The sequence below is a fragment of the Trichoderma camerunense genome (genome assembly GCF_050948025.1).
Source record: "Trichoderma camerunense strain CBS 138272 chromosome Unknown V8C40scaffold_10, whole genome shotgun sequence".
Lineage (NCBI taxonomy): Eukaryota > Fungi > Ascomycota > Sordariomycetes > Hypocreales > Hypocreaceae > Trichoderma > Trichoderma camerunense.
In genome coordinates this window covers 1,112,944-1,138,008 of record NW_028145360.1, presented here as the reverse complement: position 1 = coordinate 1,138,008, position 25,065 = coordinate 1,112,944, and the positions used below count along the sequence as shown (strand labels likewise).

Genomic DNA, 25,065 nt, shown 5'->3' with positions numbered 1-25,065 from the left:
CTCTCGTTGCAACATACATTTGCCCGTTGGGTCTCTCTGAGTACAGAATGTAGACTGCAACAATTGAGTCACCTCATCCAGAGGGATCAATGGAATAGTAGTACAGTATGTAGATAGTAAAAATTGCCAGCTATACTGCTGGTTAAACCCCCCCAATCCTAGTCCAGCTCGGCTCTCCTTTGCCAATCATGGCTGCAATGGGTTTGCGGTAATTTGTACAGAAACAAATCCATGTCCGTCCTGTCCTAGCACTAGTATTCGGATTCTTTCTGCCAGCTTCTTTTTCGAAATCCCAACATTTGCATGTGCATGGTGTTGCGAGAGCGGGGTGACTTACTGGGTACCTGCCGCCCTGCGCCAATCCCGCTGCACATCCCACGTACCCGCGGTGCGAATACGAAAGGCCAGCGGTGCATTTTACCCGCGTCGCATTTTTTCAAGACATTTCCCAGGTTATCTTATCCATGCCGTGCTTGGCCGCCCCTCTCCGACCGACCACCGGGCCTAAATAAAAATCCAGGCAAATCCGCCATTTTTTTCTTCTCCCCCTTCCTCCTCCTCAGCCATTTCTTATCATTTCCTGCCAGCTCACCTCTTTTTCTCCCCTCTCGCATTCTCTCTCCTCGAGCGATTGTCCGTCCTCTTTCCTCCTCTTCGTCTTTAGTTCTTCTCTTACTTTTTACCCCTCCTCACACACACAGACCGCCACAATGTCTACTCCCAACGGCGTTTCCAAGTCAGGAACTTTCCTGTTCACCGTAAGCAAAATCCCCCTCTAAAACACCAATTCCAGCTTGCTCGCAGCTGCTAACTCCCACCCACAGTCCGAGTCCGTCGGTGAGGGTCACCCCGACAAGATCGCCGATCAGGTCTCCGATGCCATCCTCGATGCCTGTCTCGCTGAGGACCCCCTCTCCAAGGTTGCTTGCGAGACTGCCACCAAGACTGGTATGATCATGGTCTTTGGTGAAATCACCACCCAGGCCAAGCTTGACTACCAGAAGATTGTCCGCAACACCATCAAGGACATCGGCTATGACGATTCCGAGAAGGGTTTCGACTACAAGACTCTCAACCTGCTCGTTGCCATTGAGCAGCAGTCACCCGATATTGCTCAGGGTCTCCACCTTGACCAGGCCCTTGAGAGCCTTGGTGCCGGTGACCAGGGTATCATGTTCGGTTATGCCACCGACGAGACCCCCGAGCTCTTCCCCCTCACCCTCCAGCTTGCCCACAAGCTCAACGCTGCCATGTCTGCTGCCCGCCGTGACGGCAGCCTGCCCTGGCTCCGCCCCGACACCAAGACCCAGGTCACCGTTGAGTACAAGCACGACAACGGTGCCGTTGTCCCTGTCCGCGTCGACACCGTCGTCGTCTCTGCCCAGCACTCTGCCGACATCACCACTGAGAACCTCCGCAAGGAGATCCTCGAGAAGATCATCAAGGCCACCATCCCCGCCAAGTACCTTGATGAGAAGACCATCTACCACATCCAGCCCTCTGGCCTCTTCATCATTGGTGGCCCCCAGGGTGATGCCGGTCTGACCGGCCGTAAGATCATCGTCGACACCTACGGTGGTTGGGGTGCTCACGGTGGTGGTGCTTTCTCCGGAAAGGACTTCTCCAAGGTCGACCGATCTGCCGCCTACGTCGGCCGATGGATCGCCAAGTCCCTGGTCGCTGCCGGCCTCGCCCGCCGTGCTCTCGTCCAGCTCTCATACGCCATTGGTGTTGCTGAGCCCCTCTCCATCTACGTCGACACCTACGGCACCTCTGAGAAGACCTCTGACGAGCTTGTCAAGATCATCCGTGACAACTTTGACCTCCGTCCCGGTGTCATTGTCCGTGAGCTGAACCTGACTCGCCCCATCTACCTCCAGACTGCCAAGAACGGCCACTTCGGCACCAACCAGTCTTTCACCTGGGAGCAGCCTAAGCAGCTCAAGTTCTAAGCGGTAGCTGCTACTGCACGCAGAGCATTCAACAAGCGCTCTGCAACGTGATTTACAAAATGATGTGTTTTTTTACATGTCGATTTTTCATCAGGCACATTTAAGGCGGCGTACGGTTCTCAACGAAACCTAAAGGCTTTCCCCACTGGGATTTATGGGAAAGCGAACGGTGGTTTCAGGCGTATTTTTCTTTTCCTTTGTTATCAAAAATTCACATATACCAGGGTACTATGGGGGATCAAACGGGGGGCGTCTTTCAACAAAGACAAAAGTCTGGGTTTATTTGCATAGACAGCAACAGGGTCACGTCTGCAAAACGGATACACATGCACACACTTATGAGCTACGCTAATGATGGGTATAAACAAGAACTGGCGTTTTCGGGGACCAAAAGAAGTTCAACATCTTTTTTCCCGAGTTCTCTTGACCGAGCTGCTGAACATGCAAGTCAGTCGTCGGGGTTGGAAACAGGAGAAGCCGGTTGATCGGGAACAATTTCATGGCTCGGAGAGTTTTATTTTAGACATGAGACTTGAGAATAGAGAAGCCCGATTTCAAGGCACACTTATCGTTTTTCCGAGACCCTTTGTGAACCATGTTCTGAATCCTCCCGTCCTACGCTTACAACCCCATATAGGAAGTCGGAATACGACATGCTAGCAGTGACACACGGATGGGGATCAGAGAAAAATCGCCGAATGGATGACGGCAGAAATACAGAGATCCACCCCGGAGGACCTTGCAAGTTATTATGCCAGCGTGTGCAGAGAAATGCTCGATAATTATGCAACTCGGGTGTTCCCATTGAGAACAATACGCCGAATGGCATTGTCACGATGTACGAAGGTCTTGGGATTGCGTGATGTGTCATGCTGAGATTATATATGACAATGCTAACGAGAAGAGACAATAGAGGGACACAATGAAGGCAGCGGGGGAATGGTGATTTACAATGACAGCCGTTTCGGATAATAGTTAAGCTACCCTTACTGTAGCGATGGGAGTGGGAAGACTCGTAGTCTCCGCGTCGAATAGGCGCTCGGACTCCGTGGTGCTATTCCCTTCTATTGTCACACTAATGATAGGATGAATCAAAACGAATTGTCTAACACATTGGGCGCCTATTGAGTAGCATCTGGGATTTGACGTCCATCGAGTCTCAAGATACGCACAAGAGCGAAAGGCCAGGGATGAGCAGAGAAGGGCTTACGTGAGATGTGAATCTTACTGGGTACAGCTTGCATGCATTTCACCTTCCATCTTGTCCATCTGGGCGGCAAGCACGGCGTTTTTCGGTGCAACGATCTGATAAAGCATCCCTGGTGACGTCTCGTCGGAGTTTCATATCGCCTTGACTACGTCTTTCTTTCTTTTCTTTTCTTTTGGGGGCTGAAAGGGGAGAGGGTTCCGATTGGATGGTTCGTTTAAGGCGCGTGTTGTCGATCACTTTATTTGTTATGTCTTGGCTTTTTTCCTTTCTTCTTCGTTCTGTTTGTTTTGTGTATTCAATTGATGCAATAGAGGGCGTGTGAAAACGTCAATCGGGTTATGGAGAATGGGAGATGGGGGGAGTGTAAGTGCACGGATTCGGTGTTGGGTATGATGTCAGTTCTGTCAGTCAATCTGTCTGTGCTTTTTGGAGGGCGTGGGTGTAGGTACTCGTACGAGTCTTTCGGATCTGGCCATTGCGGAAAAGTTTGTTTTCTTCTTTGGTTTTCTTTTCTTTTTCTTTTTTTGTTTCATGGTGGGTGACTTGACGTCCATAACCACGGAATGGGAGAGGCGAGAGTAGTATGATGTAAACCTAGGTGGATTCGTGAATTACAATGGCAAGCTTATATGTTATGTTGCCGATTTTCATCATAATACAACTGATTCAAAATGAAAATAACATATGCTCTACACTTCGTAGAGTTGCCATACTCGGCGAGGCTTGGGGCGGCGTTGTGTCAGATAGCCCAGCTCATTCGCGATGACTACATGGTGAAGTCCCACCGACTGGAAGATGAACGGCGCAATCTCGAACCACAACCTAACTTCAATGGCTTTCAATAGTAATTTTTTTTTCCCGAAATAAAGGAGGAGATATCCACTGCGAACGTTAAATAAGGGCAGAGCAGCCAAATTCACATCCAGCGCGGCAAAAACGGACGTATGAGATATACCAGACCCGGCTTCTACTACTACGCAAGCAAGCAAGTTTGACCAAGCTGAATATGGCATTACATTGATCATAATCTAGTCTAAAATGCAACCACGTAAAATGAAGCTACTGACTTAGAGTGGGTTATATCAGGTACCAAGATCAATCTTTGCTATTCCCTTGCGCGGTCAAAGAGAATGGTTGAGCTATTGAGCACAACCGCAGCAGTTAACCTGATAGATCAGTTACTTATGAATAGGTATAGTGCTATTGCTTTCTTATTTTGCCCTTACGTAGCCATGATAGAAATTCTTTCAAGAGGCGCCTCTTCGAACCTGTCTTAACTGTTTTGGCGACGCCTACTGATTGCTCTGCTTCGGTTGAGACGATAACTGCGTTAGTGAGTGGAATACTTGAAGTTTGACCTGACAATAGAGGTCGATTTGCTAAGGATGAAGCGTTATTTGACTCATGGTCGTTGGCGTTGCTGGACGACAGAATGCTTGACCCAAGACCACTGGACTCCAAAGTGTCCGTCATGTCCTCAGTGTTTGGGGGATCCCCATTCACGGGATCTCCGCCATCCCTCCAATGCCAGTGAATGTTCGTGTTGTGACCAAATATGACTGCGCCCCCAGTTCCTAAAGCTTGCAGCGACTTCTTTTTCGACTGTATTCTGAATTTTGTAGGAAACAAGGATTGCACTGGGTCGTGGTGCTTAACTCTCCCTCGTTTGACACAAGGGCATTCTTGGAATATGTCTTCGTCTATGTGCCAGAGCACATTATCGCAAAGCTGCCTGGGATCAGACATAGAATTGCCATTTTTTTCTATTATTTTTTTTAGATCCACCATGTGCGCCGCGAGATAGAATCTTTTGGCTGGGAGGAGTGACCAGCGAGAACATGCGGGTGCTGCTGTTGACTTGGGTCGAATTAATTCGCCGAATCCTCGACCAAAGAGAGCGACGGCATGAATGCCCCTAGCAAAATCAACCCAACCTTTACCTATTGTTTGTAGAGTACAAACGCGGCGGTAAAAAGGATCTCCATCAGCAGCTATATCTTTGAAGTCCCAGCCCTCAAGCCTGCGTCTTGGGCGGGGCTTGACGTTAATGCCATTTTGCTTTTCCATATCCGCTTGCTCATCAACCAATTTCTCCATTGTGTTGTATATGTGTTCTACTTTGTCCTGCAACTGATAATACTTCGTTTTCTTTTTCGAAATTTTCTGAGTTGTTAGCCCATCGCTTATTTCTTCGTCGTATACTTCAATTTTATCCACGTAAAGGTTTAAATCGCGGTTTCTCTGATCTTTCAGCACATCCATAGCTGTATTTGGCGGCATTTGAGTACATGTATCGGTCAGGCTGGTCGGATCCAAGAGAAATGCAGATCCGAAAATGCTTTTGCTATGCTCAAGTGAAGCACGAAATAAATGAAGTAAAGCAGTAGCTCCGTCAACCAGCCAGCCTCTGTGGTCAGCTTCGTCCCACATAATGAAGTATTTGGAAGATATCCATTGCATCTTATTTAAATAGCCTTCCCGAGATATATGGGTAGGCTTCTCATTGTCACCAAGTTTGAATTTTGCCGTGCCTGTGACAATATGCCCCGCTGTGATTTGGAACTTCTCTAGAGTGACTTCGCTTTTCGAATCAGGGAGGCCAGAATTCTTGATGGAATACGTTGACCCCAGAGTACCTTAGTATTATATCAGCTTAATACAATATTGGACATCCATCACAGAATTATACATACCAGCAATAATAACTGCCTCTGAGCACCACCCAACAACATGCCGAATGGACTCGAGCTCGGCCATATTGATATTTGCGTGCTCGATATTACAGTCTAGGTATGAAATACGATCGTTTGGATATTTGCTGTGGAGTAAATGCCAAATAAGAACGTCATCAGTTCTTTTTGTTGGCACCAGCATAGCAGAGAAGCCTTTGATAAACACCTTAGACCTGAATGTGTTGATAAATGGCGTTCTTAACAGGGCTACCATCATGTTGAGCGGCATCTCTAGACCTATAGCAGTCTCTGACCTTGTCCGAATCGGGAATCCTTGAGCAATGACTGGCCTCAAGAACATATCGTGCCAACACTGTCCATTGGAGCTGGCGAAGGGTTTTTCGCACTTCTCGAATCTGAACTTGATTCTGCATTGAAGAGCTAGAACAGGTCCACTAGAATCACTATTGTCGCAGTTGGCGGACGATATGTTGTCGATGAATGGGGTACAATAAACTATTCCAGTGGTGTAAGGGGATGACTGTAATGCGGCACCCAGCCAAGCTAGTTGCTCTCCTATTTCTACCACAAGGTTTGGAACACCGTAGGCCTCTACAACCAGTTTGGAGTCTTCAATAGAAGCCTCCAAAGTTAAACCACTCAAAACGTTACCTCGGATATGTTAGTCTTCGTCAAATAACATCATCAATATTACTAAGAAAATTGGACTTACATTTAGCCTTACTGGAATTTTTGGTAAACATAAGCTTTTGTATGAGACTGAGTGTGTGTGGCCCTGTTTGTGGCCAAGTCTGAGCTAGATACTCTTCACAGCGGAGAGCTTGTGCATCTAGGCTGGATCCTGTCAGTGTGATGACATCGGAGAATGTGAAAGTTCTCAAATCATCATAACACTGCGCGTGGAAGAAAGCTAGAGGGTCCCAATCCATCAGATAGCTAATTTTATTTCCCTGGGATGAATTCTTTTTGCTGATGTAACGTGTGACTGGTAGAGCGCGGCTAATTTTCTCTCTCAGACTCTCCATAATGTCTTGTTTCGGCTTCGTGAGCAACAACTCCCGTCGTAGTCGATCTAATAGCCACGTGAAGCCGGGATCGCCAAAAATTAGTTTCTTATACTCTTCCAGTGCTGGAATCTTCCCTTGGTCAAATTCTCTCTCTTGGTCCAATTCTTCGATGGATCCGTGACTGCTTGAGACTTCCACTTGATCGTTGTGGTCTACAGGGTCTGCTTCTGGAGGACCGTTCGACTCCCACTCTTCTGGAGCTGTACGCCATCTATCCATAATTTCTGTCGAAGGTACGTCCATAATATCCTTTGACTGATGCTCCGAACCCGAGTCTACCATTTCGATGCAGTTCAATTTGAAGGATTCCGTTATATCCCTAGTGCAGCAATCAGTATTTTACGTATACAAACCCGACGCCACTTTCTAGTCATCTACTCACTCTCTGTTCTTATGAATAAAGAACATCACATCGCGGTGCATCTGAGATGGAGCTTCATAGCCAAGCTGGAGCGCAAAAGTTTTCAAGAGTCTTGGAAGAACATTTGACATTCTTTGTGCGGTCTGATTATCCAGAGTTTTTAAAGTAAGCTGCTCGAAAAGTGCGTCAGCGAGAGCAGCCACATAACTGTTGTATCTTGTTTCAGAAAATTCAGTGGAATCTGAATAGACGGTCTGTGTATCATCCAATCCATCAATAGCCGGATCAGAAGGTTCCTGCAAGTCGGGAGTTGCACCAAGATAGTTGACGTGTGGAATCTTGGTATTCATTGACGTAGAGTCCCGGCTGTTGACTGTGCCGTATCCTGAGTCTGAGAATGGGGGCAAATTGTATGTAATTTGGGCGGTTTCGTCGATAACCATGGAATGGGGTGCCTCAGATTTTGACAAATCGTTAGTCTGGTTAATATTAGTCTCTCCTATCTGTACAACATTAAAAATAAAATGATCAAAGCTCATTATATTGCCTTCCCAAGATGTCTTTGCTATAGATTCCATGCTCAAAGTTTGATCTATGGTACCATGTATCCCGTGGGCATCGTTCCGCTGCTGCTGCCCAACGATAGGTCTCATGATTGTAAGTGATTCAAATTCGGTTCCGTGAGTAGTTAAGTCTTTCGAGGAATTAGCTGTGGGTTTGTCAATACTCATCACATCAATTACTTCGCACAAAATATGAAACACTAACCTTCAAACAGGTCAATAACGCTTTCCTCTGCCACCGCTTGCCTGGCGATAAGATGGTGTAACAAGGCTTTTGAATATGCTGCCGCCGTCATTGCTGCATACCCGTGCCATTTGTCGTTCTTGTGCGAATCTGAGTAATCACAAATGCCCCGAATAACAAGACATGGGAAACGATTTATCATTCCTGCAGCTCCCATATCAAAACACAAAACGTCCCTTTCCATGGCGAATTCATCGCGGATTAGGGCATCTTTCATGATTTGATTCCCAGAAGCAATCAGTCCGTAATGTATGGCTGGACTATTATCTTCATCGCGTGGATCGCGCTGTTCTAGATGAGATGGGTCGCTGCCACATAATTGGCAATCGTTCGACGAGGTGGAATGTACAAAAGTCGATTTGTATAACTGATCATCGATGTTCGGACGACGAAATGCCCTCCTCAATTTCGGTTCAGTCTGAATAACTTCTTCTACATCGTTCATAAGAGTATGTCCTTTTAGCTCATAACTAGCCCTTAGGGATGCTACTGCCATCCGTAACACGGTTGGGGGTCGGTCTAAGAAACCTAATCGGACAAATCCCTTTGTCTGTATCGATTTGCCGAGATCGTATTCGATGACCCCAGAATGGTCGTTATCTGGCGTCCCTACAACAATATCGCCAAGTCGAATATCATGCCGCTTCGATGGGGCTCCCCCACCAGTCCCCACAGTCAAGCCAACCCTGACATTGGGAAAGCTTCGTACCATGTTGATGGCAACCGCCGCGGCGGAAGCTGTGCCATGATCCCCGTTGGGCAGACAAGTCATAACAATGTTATGACCAGACATTTTACCCAGTACGTAGTCATTTGAATCGTTCGGGTCTTGCTCTAGACTCGGATGTCGTTCGTCAAGAAAGGCTTGCGCCGCGACGAATTCATAGCCAAACGCACATATCCAACCAACAGTATACTTGGATCGATCCATTTTATGCCTTTTGCGGAATGAGCGCAATGTAAAGAGAACATGAAGTAGTGAAGGTGAGAACATAGATACGAGGGAGTATTTCAACACTTTATATGTTACCTACTGTAACACAATGGATGCCTTATTGCAACCCAACAGGCTACGGAATATAATAACGAGCCTATTATATCGCAGCCTGATATTGGGCTGCAGACGGAGCGGAGTATATTAATCCCTACCAGCTAATCAAAACGCAAGAAGTACAACTTTTTGTAGCTATGTATTATACAGAGAGCTGCTTGGTACTATTCACAATTTCAATAGGTTCTAGCGGTTGCTGTTCAGCTTTTTACCCAAGGAGCTTACTATAGGGAAATACATCTGTGGCGCAGAATGCTTTTACGTCCTTATAGTTGCTATTCGAGTTTGCGCCTCAACCCAATTGGTTAACTGTGTTTCTGATAAAAAGCATTATTATTGTTGTTAATTACCACTTTAAATTTCACAGTCTTTGAAAGCTAGAATCTCTACTCGTGAAGGACGGTGGGAGCAACTCCTCGCGCCATTAAAAGTGCTATTGCTGACTGAATGCTACACCATTAACAACTGATGCTGCTGACTGAGTGCTATTGCTTTCATTGTTAAAACACACCCTTGTTTCTCTCTGAGACTAAGAATATGTCTAATATCGCATCTGTTGTAAAAGGGGGCGCCATACTATCCAGCCCAGCAGGCAAATTGACCCGACAGAAAGGCACCGACCCCAGTCTTGGTTCCCCCGCCGTCTTAATGGCGAGCTTCTCCTGCTATTTCCAATCTATATCCAGCAGCCAACAACTACACGAATCTTTAGTTCCAATAACTCATAGAGCTGGCTGAAGAGGGCGTAAGACTTACTATTTACAGACATCAATCAATGGCCCATTGTGCCATGCCCAGATCCCCGGGACACACGCATCGAACGTGGCGCCGGCGTTTGGCAAGACGCAGACTAAAGATATAGCTTGACAGGACTAGCACTTCCCAGAGACATGGTAGGGGATGTAGGGTATACACATAAAAAGGAGGGGGAGCTATCAACAAGGGGGAGGGACTATCACGAAGGGGAGATGGCGTCTTTCACTATCACGAAGAGGAGATGGCGTCTTTCACTATCACGAAGGGGGACATGGCGTATTTGTTCGTCTTGAGCGTCTTTATTCGTCCCCAAGCCATCGGAAAGACGTCCGGCCGCTGGAACGAGATGCAATTGGGGGGCGCGCTCTACGGAGTACGGGGGAGGAAAGACGCGAGAAGGCCGAGGGTGGCTGTCAGTGTTTGATGCTAAGTTGATAGCTGCAGATCTGCGGAACTTGAATGAAGCTATCTCGGTTCGCCGAAAATAACAATACCAACGCCATGGTTTAGTTAAAGCCCGACAAAGAGCAAGTCTGCATAAGTGTCTCGCTCGGCCAATGCGGCTATTGCGGATTCGAAACATTCTCCGCTGGTTGTGTTTCTTTAGACGGACCGGTCATCGTACTAGAGTGAATCGTGCCAGAGTGAGTGGTATGATGCCTGTCTGTCTGCGTCTCCGTTAAGCGTATCTGAATGGGCCTGCATCATGCAATCTCCATTTCAACATGTAGTTGGTTTTGAATCTATTCATAATGGCCTCTGTCAATCACAAAGTTCGCTTACGAGGCTATTCAATTACCTCACATGAAGAATGCCCGCACACTTGCATGCATTAGACTCAGCTTAGGATTCTTCAGCTGGAAAGCATCCCCATTCTGCCTGCTGTGCGTGCCCAGTAGTTTACCACGTAACTAGCCAAAGCACCATGCCATATTTCTTTGTATACGAGTATTAGCTTGAAGCCAAGGGGATTAAGCTGATATCTGGTGTCTTCGAAATCCCACAGCTCTGGTTGACGGCGTTCTGTAGGGCGCCAGTGTTCAGCCTTCTCCCTTGGGCCTGTCTCTGTCATCCATGGAAGGCGAAGATGTGGTTGTTTCACGCCCTCTACGGGCAGACACCCCCTTTTCGGCTCCGTTTCTCTCGTTTCGTTTTTCTTATTTCCATCAAGCCACATCGTTGGCGGCAGACTAAGGTCAGACCAGCGCTGAACCAACGGCGTTGGTGCGTGTCCCTTACCGTGGCAGCGGTGCTGGGAGGGGCGTTAAACATAACCAATTGCTGCAATTAGTTTAGCTAGCAGACAGACACCATGATTGAATCAATGGATGAATGGATGGTTGACTGGGCTAGGCTGGGTTACAAAGCTGCAGAAACTGAGATCTAAGATGACGAAAGTTTACTTGCCACACTTGTTACTTGTCGATGTCGATGATGATCTGTCTTGATTATCGATCCAGAGCAGATTGTCTGGCAATAGCTTCGCATTCTGATTGACCCCGATCCGCCGGGCCGGCAAATACGATGCTCGGGCCCAGCAGCTGGGATCAGACGACGCCGTCATGGTCAGTGCATGGGCCTTTTTTTTTCTTTTCTTTTTCTATTTCTTTTCTTTTTTTTTTTTTTTTTTTTTGACCCATTGATGATGTAAAGGAGGCCAATAAGACGTAGCGAGCTTGAAGGAGTGGTTTGATGGGGTGCTATCCGAACGCAACGATCAGTGAGAGGGTCGAGAGATGAGAGTCGACAGAGGGCGTGTGAGTACTAGCATGACTGAGAAGAATACCAAGAGCTATTTGCGATTAGATCCGAGAGCGGCTATGCACGCACTGATTGATGTCTATGAGTATGGAGATCTCATTGTTGCAAAGAGGAGCCGGAGTTGAAGTTGTAAAGATCGAGTTGAGGCCTATAATATGTTACTCATTGCATCAAGTCTATGGAATACAACTGAGGATTAGTTATTTTGATCTTGAAATGTGGCAATGTTCGCATATAGAACAGATAATTCGCACCTACTTACCCGCAACTTGGCAATTACTCAGTCATGAGATTCTCTTTATCATCGCCCCCGTTGAGATTGACACGTTTGCCGCTGTATTATTGTGACTCTTTCATATATGGCCCATTCTCATTGCTATTCATGACAACACGCTGAGGCCATGCTTGATCCAACAAGATCAAGATGAAAGTAGCCACTGGGCAAGCCTCGCACAATGGCCATCTCTTTGCTTTCACATAGTGGACAATACAACCCACAGCGCAAAAGATCTCTGGGAAGAAGGAAATTCCTGGGACAAACAGTCACCACTGTCGCTTGGCAGTTTGCATACCATATCCACATCGTTCACTCACCAGGGCATTCATTAATTGCGAAAAGAAAAAAGGAAGAAAACCCCAGTGGCGGTGGAGAATATCACGGCGGGGCATATATCTTGCATCGCAAGATCTTTCATATTCATTGTCAAGAACGCACAAGATGCACACACTGAATGGAGAGGTTACTTCATTTGTCGCATTGCTGACCCAGGCCAAAGCGTGCCACGCGACCACGTCAATGACCGTGAATCTCGGATCTCTTATTCTTTCACATCGGACTCCACAGGTCACGGAGCACATAGACGGCCTTCCCCCTGTGCGCGTGTTTGCGTTGTCCCGTGCTTTCTGTTGTGGAAGAGAACGTAATTATGGGCATATGTATCGACTGATGTGTTTGACTCAGTCCTCGTAACAATAGCGAGGGCAAGAAGAAAAAAGAAAAAAGCACAAATTTCATCGCAAATACGACATTGACGGCGGTGGAGGTCTTGGCGGTTCTGGTAATTTGATGCGTAAACAAACAACGTATGCGCTGTGTGGATATTCTCTGCTTTCCTACTCCGCAACGCACTCAGACGAAGAAAGGCTCACATTCGATTTCGATACGCAAACCTGCGATAGGCACAGCGTCACTCTAGGCCAAGTCTAACTTGGATTGGCAGGACGAGGATGGCCAAGCTTTTCCAACTGGCTGGTAATCAAACGGGCATGCATTAGTCGAGAGAAGCCCCGAGGAAGAGAGAAAAAGCAAAAGCAAATAAGATGGCGGAAAAGGCCTTTCCTAGCCCAAGATGAAGTAGTCTGGCCTACGCCGGCTCTTCGGCCTGTCTGGCGGCTTCCGACCGCACTGGGAAGCGAGCGACAGGAGCTGAAAGTCCCCGGGATGGTGGCTGGAAAGTGTTGCGATTATTTCCTTTTCAGTATAGTGTTAGTGCAGTGTAGGCCGGATAGCGCTGTGAATGGGGTGGGCGTAACGGTTTTGCGGCTATTGATGACGAAGGAGGGAGGATGAATTCATTTCTTGGATAGAGGGATCCATTCGATTTCGATTCGGGTTGTGGGAGAGAAGAAGTTGGCGGTGGAATGAATGATGAGGTAAGGTTGAAGATGATGGTGGGAATAAGCTTGGCGCAGTAGGAAATAAGATTACATATGATTGCGTGGAGAAGCTGAAAAGGGAATATTTCGAGAGAATCACACAATGTAGGGGAAGAAGAAATGATAAGAAAGTGAAATAGCTTTGACGACTCAACATGTACGTGTAATGTTAGATCTGTTATCATTATAACTTGAGTATTGCAGTATTGAGGTGAATAAATGGCAAGTAACAAAGTCCTTTACGAGTCAAGGCAAGAGGAAAAGGAGTCAAGCAGGATGCAAGCAGGATGCAAGCGAGGCTCGGGAAGAGGAAGAGGAAGGCATCCCGGGTCTAGAACATGCCACGATACGGCAGCATCCTCAAGCAATTTCGCCTTTAGACGTTTATCCTCGTGCTTTGTCGGGCCTTCCTGCCGTGTTGCGATGCCGAACCTTACTGCAACGAGTAATGTCAACGCCCAGCCGCTTCCTTTCATCTGCCGCTGCGCTCCTTCTCTCTGCAGTACGGAGTAGACTCTCAAGATACCTCCTTGTCCAAGCCGCGCCTGCTGCAGCTACAGAGTAGTGGTACAGTAGTGGTACAGTAGTGTTACTGCAGAAATGGCCCAGGGAAGGAGAGATCGCCCGCATCGGCGACTCGCCCCGCAATGTCCGGGTCCCGGGACGGCGGGCGCTAAACCGCTTCGGCACGACAATACGGACAACAATAGCAAGAGACAATAGCAAGACAAAAGCCGGCTAAGACATCCAATCCGCACCCCCTCAATTTCTTGCCTCACCACACACAAAGCCTTTCACGCGATACACACGCCTATTGAATCTGTCGCGCCACAATACCCAGACAATACGCTGGGCCGGCCAAGTGCATGCCGCAGCCAGCAATTCACCCGCCGCTGGTAGTTGGCCGACAGCGTACAGTTATTCGCCGAATGCTTTGCTTGGTGCTTGCTGCTTGGGACAGGCAACTTGTGAACTTGTACCAGGTCTGTGTTCTGGACGGATGGATCATTCAATGGACCTCGCTCGCTCGATTGCCGTGACAAACCTTGCACATTCTAGCTTGGCTCTCACATTCCATTCCGCCATGACATGACGGCACGACAGCCGGCCGCCCCCTCCACCCACAAACGCAGCTTCTCCCTTGCAGACAGCTAATCCAATAGTGGCATCTTAGATGCATCTTTGTCAGTCTCGTGCATACAACATACAGCTCTGCGATCCAGTTCCTTGGCAATGGGAGCCGCTTCCAAGTACTTTCCAGGGAACCACGTGTGCAACTCCTATCCTACCAACGCCTTGCTGTTGTTGCTGCGATTGTTGTCTCGTGGCATTCCTCCCAACCGTCGACCGATATCCGTCGACAGACAATATGATACGTTGCAACAGCCGCCCATGTCAAACACACAAAGATACTTTGTACAAGGGGGGAGAAAAAAAGGGCTTGTTCAGAGTATCGTGAGAGACAATCCGAACCCCGAATGCGCCAGAAGCGGCCCCCTTCTTCCAGCAACCCATTCAAACCGGAGGTTCAGATCCGCAAGAAAAAATCAAACAGTGAAAAAAGAATTGTGCGTACAGCAACGGAGCTCAGCCGACATGGTGACAACCTGCCAAGAGCTGTGCTGGACACTTGTAGATCACACACCCCTCCATACCAGACCGTCGGACAGAATCAAAACGGGGGGCGTGTAGCTTTTGGGCTTTTGCTGTGTGGTGTACCACCGGCCTGGGTGCGCTACGCGGCATTTGCGCTCGGGTCGGGGGCAGCAAGCAGGGATAAACGCTTCTCGGTTGACTTGATCCAGGATTGCATTTGACGTTGATTGTGCTCTGTGGTCACGGCCCTGTGCAAGCGGATGCCGTTTTCTCTGTGTGTGAGTGAGTTGTGTGTATCTGTGCGCTCCCATCTAAGGCATATGTCCGTCCCTCTTTTTACCTAATTCCTCCCAACAGCGGAGACGGGACGCAGCAGTGGGTGCGTGTAAGTTGACGGCGGAGCCACGAGTAACCAAAAGGGCAATGATATTGTTGCTAGCGGAAGATTACATGGCAAGCGAGGCGTCGTGAGCCAAGGCCACCAGACAAGCCACTTGCAAAAAGGCGCACGGCCTAGGGGGGTGTGTGGCCTGATTGCTGCATGAATCAATCACGTCTCAATCATTCAGTTGAATCATGTTGACGGGCTTTAGATTGACCGCGCTGGGGTGGTCGCCAAACGGCAACGGACATGTTCCATCTTTGGCTTTTCTTCAATCAAGGGGGACACGGGTTGACTTAGGGGGTGGGTGGGCCAAAGAGGTTCATACACAAGACTGACAGCCGGGCTGTTTCCTCAAAAGGGGTATATATCTCTTCTCTTGCCTTGGCCCCTCGATCTGTTTCTTCGCTGTTAATGATATTGATCTTGTTACAACTCTTGTCCTATCCTATACTGTCATAATCATTATTGCCATCACCAGGCTCTATCAGGCATCCACATTCCTGTGCTTCTCCCTTGGCTGTTGGTTTATACCATACACTCTCGCACTTCGGGCATTTACATTGCCGCTCTGTCCTCACACGGCTTACATACTCTACCAACCGCATTGATACCGACCCTCCATCTCGGAAACATACAGGAAGAATAGACTTTCTTCAACTTATCACCTTGAACGTTGGTTTTGGACAAAGCAGGGAGAAGAGAGAAGAAAAACTCTTCACCCAAATTTAGAGTGTAGTTGTTTCGACCAACTCTCATTTCCACAGTCTGAAACGCAAAGCGAATAGGCGACTTGGTGGGACTCACACTTTGATTCACTGCCAAGGAAATATATCAGCAACTCACTGTCTCCTTTCATTACACTCTTCAACTGGGCTCATTTACGACACCTTAAGCATCGACTATAAAAGTTCTGTTCATCCATCCTCTTTTATTCTTGTCTTAACACACCATACATACACCATGAATACATCATCATCGACCGCTACTGCTACTGCAGCCATCCCACAACACAGCCACATCAACGGCCCCAAAGACTCTTCACATCAAACATCTTTGACCTCTCCACCTCCCGCCTACACACCACACACCGCACCAGACCTTGCTCAACTGCGGCAAATGCGCCAACAATTCGTCTTGGGCCGTCCAACCATGGCTGAAGCCATCATGTCAGCCATGACCACTGAAGATGAGGATGACCAGGAGGAAGAGAACATCTCTCCTATCAGTCTCCGCATCAACACTTCCGTCCTCATCTCCAAGAACAACAACCTCGTGTGCCTTACCGATACACCAGCCAGCCATGCCAACGCCATTGCCAGAGCCGTCGTCAAGGCCATCCAGGAGAACAGCTCCGGCCAGTGTGGCATCCCCATGATCGACGAAGATGGCCGGCCTCGCCCCATCAAGATTGAGGTTGACGCTGGCATCACGGTTGAGGGCTCTGGGAACATCGTTGGTAACGAAGATATTGTGAACCAGGTCCTTCAGCAGCGTGGGCTTACACGCAAGAGGGGCGCTGATGAGGATGAGAATGATTTGTCTACTCCGCCAACGAAGCAACGCCGCGCAAGCAGCAGCAATTCTCCTTGAAGCTGCTAAGCCTTAAGAGACATTCTGCGTTTATCATCTCATACATCAACGCAGAGTATCATCACATCTTCACCCTCAACTCTACACACATCAAGGTCATTTGTTGCGTTGCGTTACTTGGCGTTTAGGCATCTTCATCATTATATACCCAAAAGGCAGAGCCTTTTTCTTTTCATGTTCAGGAATTACATTCACTACACTGAAAAAGGTGTTTCATGTATTTTTTATTTTTATTTTCGTGCGGGGGATATTATAGCATGGGAAAGGAGGTGATGGGCTATCAGCAGGAGTTTCGAGTTGGAGAAAAAGTTGACTGCTTCGGCACACGGAGCATACGATTAGATGCAGCCAATAATGAATACTTGACAAACAACTCATGTCTCATACGCCCTGTGAATTTGATCAATGATGTTCACGTGCTATACCGTAGAGCCAAGGCAGGACTGCTTTGTTGCAGTTGTGCAGTTGGTTGGCGGACATCACATGAAAGGAAGAACCTTGACCCCCCACGACTATGAGATCACGACATCCCTTTGTTGTTGGGCCTGGACATTTCTGAAACCTCGCATCGTCATTTTCTACAACGTCCTCGTATAATGAAGCGTCATCGCCGGCATTTGATTCGATGTTGTCTGTTGCTTCCCCCTCATCCCGTCACCCTGTGATCTAGATCTTCTTTCAGCCCAAGCAAGGGAGGGAGGGGTGTCTAGTAGGTATGCTGATACAAACAACATCAACAACATCAACTTTCCCATTTTACCTGTGCCTATGCTATTAATAAGCCAACTTCCAGTAACAACTTTTCGAGTTCACAAAGATGTTGTTGGACCTAGCAAAGATGTTCCGCCACACCTTTTTGCCGGGAGCTGCCCACTCGGTTGGGCCATCCGCTGAGCCACACCCGGGAGTCTATGACGAGCACGGAAGGGATACAAACACCACAGCTGGGTTTGAGATGTGCTGTTTTTGGACTTTGGAGTTAGTTGTCAGATGGTCTCCTTGATACAAAGCTCATTTTGCGTCTCCCTTGCTTGACTTGGAATAAACGACTGTGTTTGTTTTACTTCGCCACTCAACTAAAGTTGCTGATGTAGGTTATGATAGGCACAGAGTTTAGCCCCACCAACTAATGGTCTTGGCCATTGGGCTGAGTTCCGTGTTGTCGTTTGTTGACGTTTGACGTGATTTGCCTTGTCCCTGTTCCTCCCTTGAACAAATCAATCAATTGTTGGCCTCTCACTCACTCATTCAATCACCATCTCATCTCATCCAACTCCATCTCACATCTCCCTTGTTGTTGGCTCTCTCATCCTCATACACTCATACACTCACTCACTCATACACACACCCCGCGATGGCCGACCTCACTATCCGCAACCTCACCATCACGCCCCTGGAGCTCGTCTCCGTCCAGCGCTTCCAGGGCGAGAAGAAGCGCACCGGCAACGTCGTGTCCAACGTCACCGGCGCAATCTCCGGCTTCATCAACGCCACCGACTTCTCCGCCCACCACATCCTGCCCAAGGGCGACTCGCACGACGCCCGCGATGTCTCCTTCCACCTGGACCCCTTCCGCACCGTCCGCACCGACGTCCGCTCCGCCGATCCCGCCGGCCGCGAGGTCCTCCGGCTGACCTTCCGGGCCGGTGACCGGCGTTATGAGACGGACGTTCCGAGTCCTTCGCGCAAGTCGGCGGTGATGAAGAGGATTGATGGGGATGATGATGGGGATGATGCTCTGGATCTTACTGTTGTCTATGTTCCTACGGGTGCCTTTCTTGCCATCTTCTCCTCGGCTAAGCTCCATGCTTGGATGAAGCAGCTGGATGATGCCTGGCCGCTGCCTATGCTCTCCATCCCTGGCACTCACAACTCGCCAACATGCCACACTGCCCTGCCCTCAGTCCGCTGCCAGTCTGTTGGTGTCCCTGAACAGCTCCAGAACGGCGTTCGATTCCTCGACATTCGCGTCTCCGTCAACACAGACAACGACACCCTAGCCCTCGTCCACTCCGTCTTTCCGGTGTCCCTCACCAGCATCAAATACTTCCCCGACATGGTGGACGACATCTACCGCTTTCTCGACGCCAACCCCAGCGAGACCATCCTCATGAGCATCAAGCGCGAGGGCGCCGGCCGCGGCACCGACCAGCACCTCAGCCGCTACCTCAAGGCCGGCTACGTGGACAAGCACCCGGACCGCTGGTGGACCGAGCCCCGGATCCCGAGCCTAGGCCAGGCAAGAGGCCGCATCATCATCGTCCGCCGCTTCGGCCTCGACGAGGAAATTGCGCGCACGTCCTGGGATGGGCGCGGCTGGGGCATCGACGGCCAGCACTGGCCGGATAACTGCGAGGACGGGACCTGCGAGGGCGGGCACATCCGCGTGCAGGATTTCTACGACGTCACTGAGAGCCAGAACATTGAGCGGAAGATTGACTACAGCCGCGGCCAGCTGGAGCGCTCTGCCGAGCGAGAGTTTCACGTCATTGGGCCTGACCATGATCATAATCCGGATGCTGCGCTGCTTCCCATTTTTGTCAACTTCCTGAGCGGCAGCAACTTCTTCAATGCGACGTGCTGGCCTGAGAGAATTGCGGCCAAGGTGAATCCTGCCATTGTTGAGTATCTCTGCATTCGCCACGGCGAGGACGGCAAGGGGCCTAAGCAGCTCAAGGTCGGCGCGGCGAGCACTGGTATTGTTGTCACGGATTGGGTGGGTGCGAATGGCGATTGGGATCTTATCAGGTGTATTGTTGGTTGGAATGCGAGGTTACAGCTTCCTTGAAGATGATACATTGTGGTTATTTTTTGTGTTACGAGCTTCACATGTAGCAGGATATGGAAGTGGCAAGAGAAGAGTTCAAGTCACACGAACGAACAAGCGAATAGACTAAATAGTTCAAAGTTGGGTAAATTATTATTATTATTATGTATATGCTACGCCAGTGTGACACCATAAGATTCTATGACCAGCATAAACTGGAATAGACACGTATGATATCCCGGCATCATAGCATGTTTGCGGGCAAACAAACGACACCATAGCTCATATAAACATCTCGCAGCTTTATAATGGTATCTAAAGTAGTAAAGTCAGCCACTACTCTACTATCCTTTTGTTTCAAGAAAATGATGATTATGAAACCATATCAGTTCTCCAAGGTGAAACTTTTTTTCGTCACGTGGAACTCGGCCAATGTAGATAATAATGAAAGTCATCATGATGGTAGGGCGTGAAAGTGAACAGAAGAAAAGAGACAAAATACATACCATTTGATCAACCATGCAAGACATCGATGCGTCTCACCTAGGTTACTTGATACAATGTCAGCTTCGGTCCAGCGACAGTACAGCAAGCACAGCAAAACATTGACATGGTTCTTCTATCCACTGGTTAGCTACGTGTACGGACAATCGACAGTGTGCAAGCTGCACTTACTTATCAGAAGGTGTAGGTTTGTTCATATCCAACGACTCCCGAAGGTGTCGCGGAAATCAGACAGTGTGAATACAAAATAATAACATTTCATCACAGAGATACAGCAAAGTAAAGAGAAAGCTTTGTATAATAAGTACCTATCAGTATACGAGTTAGCTGACATGTACAATCCCAGCTTGAACAAGGAACCGATTCCTATGAACCACGATCAGGTGACGAGATCTCATCCTGAGTTCTCACCCCCCTTCACCACAAGGATTGTACGTCCTCGCTTTCTCAGGGATGAAGAGTAGCAAGGCTCGATATGTCCGCCCGTTCGTTCAAATTTTCATCATGTGGGATAGGCTGAGATATGAGAGAATATGGAATTACCTATTAACAGTCTGAGTTAGCAAAACAGCTTTGACAACAAAAGACGGCAACAGTAAAAAATGTAAATAGTTCTGATCAGACAAGGCTGAAACTTATCAAACACGGTATCCACATCGTATATTAAGCATGAGGAATCCCTGAGGTGTCAATTGTTCATCACACAGAACAAGCTAGTCGACAATAGCTGAAGCAAAATAGAAAGAAAAAATCACCAACCTTTTGAAAATGCAGAGAATCGTGGGTGGATCGAGGGGGTATTAGCCCTACTTCCTGGACATCTGGGACGCGTTAGCAGAGCTCGCCAATAGCAAAGAGTCTGAAAAAGATGCGATCCAAAGCTCGTTCAGGTAATTGTAAAAAATTACAGAGTCACCATGGTCTGGTATGAATTGGATTGTTCATGAAAATAAAGCATCATGTAAGGCGCGTGCAAAGGGAGAAGGGTATAGCTTACCGTGAAAACGAGTCCAACCACCAGAGCTCGTATCCAAGAGTGCACTTGCAGCTCCGGAATAGAGCTTCTGGTGGTTTGTGAAGTAAAGAAAGAAAGAAGAAAAAAATGGTGGAAAATTTCTCGACGGAAGAAAAGTAGAAAATAAAGAAGCCCGCGCTAGTCCTGGTTTGGCACTAGGCGGCCTCAGCCCCGCATCTGTGGCGCAGATCTAATCTGTGGCGGTGTTGCCAACGCATTAGCGCGCTGCATGCTTGCGTGGCGAATGTCATTGCCGAACTTATATACGGAGTAGAGAGTCCGTCACTTCCCGTCATCTCTCCTGGAGTTTCATCTTCAACCTCTTTCAACCACCTTTTGGTGAAGGAAAACAAAGAATTTCAACATGGCGTCCGCGGGGGCGATATGGGGCCCAGATGCCCTGCGTCTCCTCCGAGTCGCCGTGTCTAGGACCACTGCGGTGGTCCGGGACAAACTCGCCAATGCGGCGAGGCCGTTTCAGAACCAAGCAGTTCAACCAATTCCTGTGTCGGCCAAAGGCGGTCGACAAGCCATTCACCCAGCGAATCTCGTCAAGCAACAGGCACGAGGTGCCAGAGGCTTCTCCACCAACGCGGCGAAGAATGCCCACAAGGTTGTCCGACGATACCTCAGCTCCGAGAGCAGTGCTCCTCGACTAGATCGATCCAAGCTCCCGAGCTCCAACACTTCCCGCCGAGTTGCTCAATTTTCCGGCCGAGCACCTTTCGCGAGTGCTCTGCGACCCAATTTGACGGGCGGAGCTATGCCCCGAACTGCCGGTGGCTATAGCTTGGGTGGAGGTGCTCGATACTTCTCTCATACTCCCACGGCCCCTGCCCAGGTCGTACAGAACGTCTCTCAGGCAATGAGGGCCTTTTTCCTTTCGGGACAACGCATCCGATATGATGGAACAGGACCACGGGGCGAGGCTCAGTACCGGGCCGTCTCCGTGCTCGAGGATGAGGCTATGCGTAAGCTGGCTGCCATCCCCAAGTTTGCTCCCGGTGCCTATGTCGACTTCCAGCTGAGCCCAACCATCACGGCTATGAGCCCTCTTGCTGCCGCCCTTGTCCAGGCTTCCACCGCCTCTGGCTTCCAGGCTGAGGCTGCTATTCCAAGCCTCAACACCGAGGGATTCCTCGATGTCCTGTCAGCGGATTTCGGCCGTGCTTTGAAAGACTTGACGGCCATTTATGCCGATCTTGAGCGTCTTTCATCCTTGGGCGATTTGCCGATATCCCTAGAATCCGGCAATCTGCTCAGAGTTCGATTTCCAGGCGTTGATGTTGAAACAGTCGAGCGACTGTGCGATGACATTGGCATTCAAAGGGGCATTGTCAGCCAAGACATTGGTTTCGAGAGTGTCACTGGCGTTAGAACGGCACTCAAATTTCCTTTCGCACCAGACACTGAAAAGGCCTTGACGTCCCCCGGAGGGTCGGAGAGGTCCTTAGAAGGGCATGAGTTGGATGATATTTCCTCACTCGGCGATGAGTCTTTCGTTCATGAAGCATTCGCGTACGAAAATTCGGAGGATCCCTGGTGTTCAGAGACGGATGGATATGAAAGCATGTCGCCTCCGACTAAGTCGGAGCAGCACTCTGAGGAGTATGAGGGCCTGGAAGGCATCTATCGGTTTCTCGAAGAATGCGACAAGGCCAAGGGTAGACTGGGTTGACGCTGATGCGCCCATCTGCATGCAACAGGACGGAACAACACAGCGTATGATGTTATGAAATTCGGACAACCACACTCTTTTTGCATTCTTCTTTGTATTATCAACCATTTAGCATACCTAGCTTACTTCGGCAAGAATGAAGATTTTCTTTTGTGCACTCACTTTTCCATCATATACATTAGAGACATTGAACTAAATAGTGACTGTCGTGAAGCTAGAATTCTAGGCGAATACTGTCATGATGTCGTATTTTTGAACGCCTGCCTTTTCGAGGCGTTGCAAGCAGGGCCAGGGGGATACGGTGGACCCTTTAGCAGATTGGTATTGGTCGAAATATGCTGCAGGAATATGCCAAACGAGAAGAGGTAGGCACAGGAAAGGTCGCAGCTGATTTCATGCACAGAGACGGGTTCCATGGTTTCCTATTGGAGGTGGGATGCGAATGCGCTGTATCGCGTGACTGACTGGCCAGAATTGCAACTCTACAGTACTGGCTGTCTGTGTGATTCTTATCGCTTATCGCTTATCGATAGTCACATGTATGGCTTCTTCATCCAATTGGCGCCTTACGTTAGCAGCCACATGCTAAGGTACCAGCTAATGTATCTCCCGCTATCTAAGCTCATGTACAACGACGAATTATAAGAGTCAGGACCTCGAATTATATCCTTTGTATGGCCAAACATCTCAGTAGAGCCGTAGAAAAAATTCTGCAAGATTATCAGATCATCTAATCTCTGCAGCGCCACCCGGAGATGAGTTCGCGGGGTTGCTCGGCTGCCGATCTCGTTTTCCCGGCTGGAGCTTTTCCCCACAGGCGTTGCCTCGGCTTGAAGTTGAGTGACCGAGACTCACCTTACCTTGTCCATTCCATCATTTAAGTCGACCGACATTCCCAATCTTTTTTCCACCTGCATTTGCATCTGTATCCGCTTCCTCTAAACTTCAATTCGGCCTTTTTGTTCAAAAGCATTCACAATGTCTGGACCTGGTGTCGGCTTCGAGTACCCTCCTCAGTCCGTTTCTTGGCTGAAGCGCGATGTGCTGCTCTTCGCAAACTCTATCGGCGCTACTGCTGACGAGCTTCACTTCCTCTACGTAAGTTGCTGATTTCGAAGGGAAAAAGAAGAAAGCCACAATTGACAATCCCGTCCACAGGAACTCCACCCCAACTTTGCCGTCTTCCCTACTTACCCTGTCATCCTGCGTAAGTGGCCCATTGCTGGCATCATCCCTTGACCGACAGTCGCCTGACCTTGCGCAAGAGCTGACCAATGGGCGAAACAGCGTTCAAGGGCGACACACAGGAAGTGATTGACTTCTACGCCTCCCAGAAGAAGATCAAGGTCCCCGGCGTTCCCGACTTCGACTCCCGCCGCGTCGTCGACGGCCAGCGAAAGATTGAGTTCCTCAAGCCCCTGCCCGTTTCATCCGAGGGCCACAAGTTCGAGATCCGCCAAAAGGTCCTCGGCGTCTACGACAAGGGCCGCCCCGGCTCCGTCGTCGACACCCAGCTCGAGCTTGTCGATGCCAACACCAACGAAGTCTACACTCGTCTCTTCGGCAGCGCTTTCTACGTGGCCCAGGGCAACTGGGGCGGCCCCAAAGGCCCTGCCTCCGAGAACTTCCCTCCTCCCAAGGACAAGAAGCCCGACTGGGTGCTGGAGAACCAGATCTCTAGGGAGGCTGCTCACCTGTACCGTCTGAATGGCGACTACAACCCCCTGCACGCCACCCCCGAGCCTGGTGTCAAGATGGGCTTCCCAGGCGCCATCATGCACGGTCTGTATTCGTGGAACTCTACCGCTCATGCCATCCTCAAGGCTGTAGGCGGCAGCGATCCTGCCAACCTCAAGGAGTACCAGGCCCGTTTTGCCAGCCCCGTGCTGCCCGGTGACAAGCTCATCACCCAGGTTTGGAGGACAGGAGAGAAGAAGGGAGAGTTTGAAGAGATTCGGTTTGTTGTTGCTGTCGAGGGCGGAAAGGTGTGCTTGAGCAACGGCCGTGCCTTGGTCAAAATTCTGGGAGACATCAAGGGAAAGCTGTAAATTGTATAATAATGTGCCATTTTGATGACTGATTTTACAGAGACCCCGCGATGGGTCCTTTAGCGAAACAATGAATTTAACACGCTTCTGCGTAGCCTTGAAGGGAAAATGGCTGTATGATGAATTCAATTGTCTGATTAGTGAACCAATTGATGTAAAAAAGGAGAA

The 25,065-nt window shown here is 49.0% G+C and overlaps 6 protein-coding genes across 6 annotated transcripts; 5 read left to right on the top strand and 1 right to left on the bottom strand.

The window, feature by feature from the left end:
• The first annotated feature begins 485 nt into the window (after window positions 1-485).
• On the top strand, window positions 486-2,517 carry V8C40DRAFT_247185 (S-adenosylmethionine synthetase). Its single transcript, XM_083216272.1, has 2 exons — window positions 486-758; window positions 825-2,517. Exons 1-2 carry the CDS (start codon window positions 711-713, stop codon window positions 1,950-1,952), a joined length of 1,176 nt encoding a protein of 391 aa, XP_083072741.1. The 5' UTR covers window positions 486-710; the 3' UTR covers window positions 1,953-2,517.
• Window positions 2,518-4,362: 1,845 nt separating this feature from the next.
• On the bottom strand, window positions 4,363-9,085 carry V8C40DRAFT_279850 (uncharacterized protein; the record flags this gene model as incomplete). Its single annotated transcript, XM_083221298.1, has 6 exons — window positions 4,363-4,890; window positions 4,948-5,798; window positions 5,856-6,506; window positions 6,568-7,241; window positions 7,305-7,992; window positions 8,052-9,085. Coding segments are annotated over 6 exons (4,426 nt in total), but the record flags the coding sequence as incomplete, so codon positions are not given.
• A 7,068-nt stretch (window positions 9,086-16,153) lies between these two features.
• V8C40DRAFT_29948 (uncharacterized protein) lies at window positions 16,154-16,993 on the top strand. Its single transcript, XM_083222806.1, has one exon. It carries the CDS (start codon window positions 16,256-16,258, stop codon window positions 16,883-16,885), a length of 630 nt encoding a protein of 209 aa, XP_083072739.1. The 5' UTR covers window positions 16,154-16,255; the 3' UTR covers window positions 16,886-16,993.
• Window positions 16,994-17,853: 860 nt separating this feature from the next.
• Window positions 17,854-19,798, top strand: V8C40DRAFT_247167 (PLC-like phosphodiesterase). The gene has a single exon (XM_083216271.1). It carries the CDS (start codon window positions 18,240-18,242, stop codon window positions 19,671-19,673), a length of 1,434 nt encoding a protein of 477 aa, XP_083072738.1. The 5' UTR covers window positions 17,854-18,239; the 3' UTR covers window positions 19,674-19,798.
• Window positions 19,799-21,451: 1,653 nt separating this feature from the next.
• V8C40DRAFT_247162 (uncharacterized protein) lies at window positions 21,452-23,006 on the top strand. Its single transcript, XM_083216270.1, has one exon. The coding sequence runs from the start codon at window positions 21,536-21,538 to the stop codon at window positions 22,847-22,849; it is 1,314 nt and encodes a 437-aa protein (XP_083072737.1). The 5' UTR covers window positions 21,452-21,535; the 3' UTR covers window positions 22,850-23,006.
• A 699-nt stretch (window positions 23,007-23,705) lies between these two features.
• Window positions 23,706-24,992, top strand: V8C40DRAFT_29790 (HotDog domain-containing protein). Its single transcript, XM_083222805.1, has 3 exons — window positions 23,706-23,947; window positions 24,008-24,056; window positions 24,137-24,992. Exons 1-3 carry the CDS (start codon window positions 23,828-23,830, stop codon window positions 24,895-24,897), a joined length of 930 nt encoding a protein of 309 aa, XP_083072736.1. The 5' UTR covers window positions 23,706-23,827; the 3' UTR covers window positions 24,898-24,992.
• The last annotated feature ends 73 nt before the right edge of the window (window positions 24,993-25,065 follow it).